The 5,551-nt window shown below is 33.2% G+C and overlaps 1 protein-coding gene across 1 annotated transcript; it reads left to right on the forward strand.

Moving 5' to 3' along the window:
* Positions 1-591: 591 nt before the first annotated feature.
* Positions 592-3,426, forward strand: LOC108382337 (general odorant-binding protein 83a-like; the record flags this gene model as incomplete). The annotated part of the gene is made up of 3 exons (XM_017638722.1): positions 592-667; positions 2,893-3,149; positions 3,224-3,426. Coding segments are annotated over 3 exons (351 nt in total), but the record flags the coding sequence as incomplete, so codon positions are not given.
* Between the last annotated feature and the right edge of the window lie 2,125 nt (positions 3,427-5,551).

The following is a 5,551-nucleotide window of genomic DNA, read 5'->3' on the forward strand; positions in this document are numbered from 1 at the left end:
CTTTTCGAATTAGTGAATTATTTTTGGTTGTTATAATTTTATAAGTATGAACTCAAAATTAAAAATTGACTGCAAAAACATTCAAAAATTCGCTACGCTAAAATTCCCAGCTCTACTAATGACGTTTCCATTTCAACCGCAAAGAGCAGTGTTGCCATCCATGCACCTTTGCAAGACTTCGAGAATACCACAATTAGTTTTAGAAATTGCAAAACTATTGATATAAGCAAAAACTTATTGAATTTTTCTAACAAAATTTAAAATGTTGCTATGTGTTCAATGAGAGGTAATTAAATATGTAGTTAGTATTAGCAGCTAAAGCTAAGTTGGCATCCTGGACCATCCATTTTCATTCCCTTAGTTTACTTTAGCATATGAACCTAGTTTAATAAAAAAAGCTAAAAGATGTCAAAGGAATATCCGCAATTTTTTGGTTCCGAGAAACAGAACTATGGCTAAGCGAATTTGCTATTTTCTGATTTGCATAGAAAAGTTGATATAAAAGTTGAATTTAGAGTGACTAAGATTAAGAGTAAACTATAAATGTGTACATAAAAGATTAATTCAGTTTATCAATTTCACGTTTGATAGTGGCCACCGCCAGCTCTTCTGAAAATGGCGAAGATATTCCATGACATTTGCGTTGAAAAAACTGGCGTAACTGAAGGTAGGTAAATTTTGACTAAAAATAATTTAATAAGTTTTTTTTTATGTATAGTACAATGAAAAGAAATATGAAGATGGCACAACGCCGAAACCGGCTGTCTGCAAACCAAAATTGACAAGGGATGAGGGAAATTCGTTCTAAAATAAAACATATATGCATTAGAGTGGGCTGAAAATCTGCTTTTTTTCTAAAATAAAAAGGATTTTCGGCCCACGCTAATATGCATAGTATAAAATATATTTGCTTACTTTATCAATATACTTATGGTAGTACATTTTAATTCAGAAGAGACATAAGTAATTGTTCTTGTATGTAATCTATGTATTTGGGATCGAGAAATGGTAAATGTATCGTTTAAACGATGGTTTTCACTATCACACATCACATCCTTTAAAGATCCTGTTGGCCTGTTGGTGTGGTATCTTTACTTCTACCGCACTAAATAAAACTTTATAATAATAATAATATATTGGTGCTCACACATGTGTTGATGTTAGGCCGAGCTTCTCTTCCGATTTGTGGTGTGCCCCTTGATATTGCCTACAGTTTTACGCTGACTTCGAACGGCGATTGTATTTTAATGAGAAGCTGTTTTTCATGTTTTTTTTTTTTTGCGATGTTGCCTTGACCAGGGTTGAACCCAGGCGATGACAATAGGTAAATTAATAAACAAACAGCCACTAGATATTTGATTTTAGAGATTTTTGTCACTCCTGCGCCATGGTGTGCTAGTAACTTCAGCTAGCAGCTAAGTATTCAATCAGATTTGTGATCGAAGGGGACTTTTGAGTACTGACTTGGGAATAGTATTGCATAACACATAAATGACAACAAAATCTCATGTATAAATATTAACATTTTGTTAAGTCCAAAACTTGCTAAAATACATACACTACTTCTCAAGTCACTGTTCCTTTTTTGCTAATTAATTTATATTTTTAAGAGAAAAAATCATCGCTCCCTAAAATATTAGATTTTAAGAACAGTTAATTTGCATATAGCGGGCAATTTTAGTTGGTAGAATTAAGCGAGCTGAGCGAGCTTAAGAGCGGATGGACTTACTCTAGGTCTAAAGGATATAAAAGGGGTATTGAATGATTAAACATATTTTTTCTACCACATATCACATTTATTAAATCGAGTCACAAATAAAAGAGTTAAGACATATTTTTTCAACCACATATCAAATTTCTTAAATAGAGTCACAAATAAAAGAGTTTATTAATTTATAAATTTTTGGCCGTTTTTAAACTCCTCTCAAAGTAATAGCAAATGATAATGATAATAGCAAACTTTCAAACACATAAATAGGTAACGGCGTGTTTATTATTTAACTTCAATTATATTTACGATAGTACTTAACAGCCGCTTTTATTCATTATTCAGACATCTCTAAACACTAAGTATTTAAATTAGTGTAGTTCAAAAATGCTTGTGAAAAAGTAAAGTCGGAATTTTTATGTGCTCACCCCTAGGAATTTTCTATACCCAAAAAAAATATACCTATATTTTTTGTTTGTTTGAAATAAAAAAAATATTTATGGGTCGCTCAAAGCGTTCAAAGTTTTTCATGTATTTTATATGGAGAAAAACATCTTTTCGTAAAAATTTTTTAGAATTCTTGAAGATCAATATTTTTCTGTTTCTCTTCAAGAGATTCCCAATAATAAAACCCAATTATTTAACCGTTGTTTTGTATAGTAACTATATTTTATAGGTCCGCCAAAACCCTAAAAAAATCTTTAGTATTAAAATTTGGTTAAATAAATAATTGGGTGTTATTACTGGAAGCCTCATGAGAGGAGCTAGAGTTCGAAATTATTGATTTTCAAGAATTCTATACCATTTCTACGAAAAGTTGTTTTTTTTCATACAAAATACATGGAAAGCTTTGAACACTTTGAGCGACCTGTAAATATATTTTTTGATTTCAAAAAAAAAAATAAAAATAAATAAATAGGAGTTTTTTCCGATATACAAACCCCGTAAGCGCATTAAGATTTCGACTTTACTTTTTTGGACTACCCTACTATAGATATAGTATGCAGATATAGCATCCAAACAGCTGTTTTAAATACAAAAGTATCATATGGAATAAATGTTCCTATTCAAGTAAATTGACGGTTCTTATTTCTATAGGAAATACTCGCATGTATACAAATAAATAAGAAGAAAATTCATTTAATTAAAAATTTTAATTTACTAAAAATTTTCCCATCGAATAGAGGCGATCAAGGAATTCAGCGACGGTCAGATACACGAAGATGAGGCGCTCAAATGTTATATGAATTGTCTGTTCCATGAAATCGATGTGGTGGACGATAATGGTGATGTGCATTTGGAAACGTTATACAACACCGTGCCGGGTACTGTGCGTGATAAACTGATAAACATGGCAAAGGATTGCGTGCATCCGCAGGGCGATACGCTTTGTCACAAGGCTTGGTGGTTCCATCAGTGCTGGAAGAAGGCCGATCCTGTGGTAGGTTGCGTTGCTATAAATTAATACACACAAGAGCGCATAAGTTATTAAGTGTTATTTATTGTGATTTTTAGCATTACTTCCTGCCTTAAATTTCTTGGCACAAGCTGATATCTTGTATGTTCCGGCATATCGTTGTCACCGACTTCTTGTACCATCAAAAACTTTGACGACAGAACCTTAGAAAAGGCCAGTTGTGTGGATAAAATAAAAGTTTATGTAGAGTTTTTCTTTTATTTAGTTAAGTAAAATTTTATTTTATTAAAGCATTACAAAAATCTACCAATTTTGTCTGATATACATATGTATGAGCAGATAGCTATCAGAGGTAATTAGTAATCGGTTTGACTATAAAAACCAAACACGGCTCAGCTGAGTATAAACCCATAGCCAAATATCGAAATGTGGTAAAAATATTACTTTTCTGTTGCGCAGTTTAAGCAATGGGCTAGTTAAATGCATTATGGAACACCCAGCCCAAACGTTAACGCAAGCGCAATTTTTGGTTGATTTTTTTTTCTCTCCTCCTCCTCCGCCACCGTAGTGGATATAGTAGCTTTATTGTTTCCTCCGTCCTGACCGACTAAATGGCTGGAACTATCTTCTCAACTTATTTCAGTGCCCTTACCATTCGATAGGGTGGAAAAGTGTTTCCTCTTTAATATAAGAACCTTACAGAAATCAGCCACTAAATCGGTGTAGTTGTCCTTACAGAATTACGATTCGTTTTGTGCTGAAAGCTAGTATTGCATGCTACCATATCTCGGAGCCTGGCGAAGTCGATCAGTCCGTATTTGGAAGTGTTATCGTTGGTATCGATTCCTTCCTTGCAAACACTGACATTGAAATAGCCAATAATGGAATCAAGTATTCACTGGGGAAGCGCTCGTAGTTTTACTTTAAGCGCTCATAAAATAGATCGCTGGACGTTCGTTTTTTCTTTGAGGGCATGGTCACATGTTAGAGGTATGTTGAATAATCTAGCTTTAATGCGGATTGTGGATAGACGCTCGTCCTCTGGGGTGAACGACACTATTCATCGACGGAGTATCGCCCCTACCACAAATGCAACTCCAAAATTTGCCCATCTTCATATGGCAGTTGTGGTAGGTGTTGCAGGGGCCTACTTATGCGTTTTTGCTTTGCCCATTTATCACATTTCTAATACGGCAATGATTTTAGCCCTCGTTGTTCAAAGGCTATTAGCTAGTTACAAGCATCTTTCACATTCCAGGGGCATTACCCCTAATCATATCTAGTTCTTTAATCGTTTTTCGTGGTCGTCGCCTAAGAATGGGCGAATAAAAATTGCAAAAACCTAATTAAACTTCGAAAAATTGTTATAAAAATTTCAAACTTTTTAATCAGCATTGGATATTTGTGAACTGTTTGTCGAGGGAGTTGATAATTTTCTTCCATATAACGCATGAACAAAATCTATTTTGATATGGAAGAAATTGGGCAACACCTCGACAAAAAAAAAAAATCTCAAATATCAACTGCAATTTTTAGCTTTTCGACACTTGCACTTTATAGGACTTACATTGAATAAACCACAAAACTGAATACCCAAAATTTTTATAAAAATTTTGCTTAAGAAGTTTGAAATTTACCACTAAAATTTATGTTTTTTAAGTTTGAATAAATTTTGAGAATATGCCCAGCAAAAAATCGGTAATCGCTTTTAGTGGTAACGTGTTCTAGAAGGCATAGCGTTATAATGCCTTCGAATTTTTTCGCTTCTTTTAGGCATTGCCAGTAATGCAAAGTAGAATGTGCTACAATATTTTATTTATCTCGCTTCTTCGTTTCATTTCGGGGAATGCAAAGTAGAATGTCCTATACTATTTATTTTTTAATTCGATTCTTTGCTTAATTTCCGGGAATGCAAAGTAGAATGTCCTACAATATTTTATTTGTTTCGCTTCTTTGCGTCATTTCAGGTAATGCAAAGTAGAATGTCCTACAATATTTTATTCGTTTCACTTCTTTGCTTCATTTCGGGGAATGCAAAGTAGAATGCTGCATCGTAGTCAGCTGAAAAATGGAAGGAATATCCAAAAATTCTTTTTCTACCGTTACTTTCTGTGGAAATTTGTCTCGCCTAAAAATCATGTTTTGCTTTGTTCAATTTGCAGCGAAGTTGAAGTCAGTCAATGAAGTGACGTACAAGAGTGAGGAAGTACAATTTTAAGCTTAATTAAATATGCATGTATGTACATACCGATTTTAAAGAAAATCTAAATACCTAAATACATACATATGTACGCTGATTTATACAATTTTTTATTAAATTTAACCTTTTAAGACATTTTCTGATTTCAATTTAATATAAATAAGTATGTACTTATCTAGGCATTCTACATTAGTTTCTCTGTAAGGCATTCTTTGTTCGCTTCTCT

The sequence above is a fragment of the Rhagoletis zephyria genome, unplaced genomic scaffold (assembly GCF_001687245.7).
Source record: "Rhagoletis zephyria isolate East Lansing unplaced genomic scaffold, Rhagoletis_zephyria_1.1 Rzeph_scaffold_26398, whole genome shotgun sequence".
NCBI lineage: Eukaryota > Metazoa > Arthropoda > Insecta > Diptera > Tephritidae > Rhagoletis > Rhagoletis zephyria.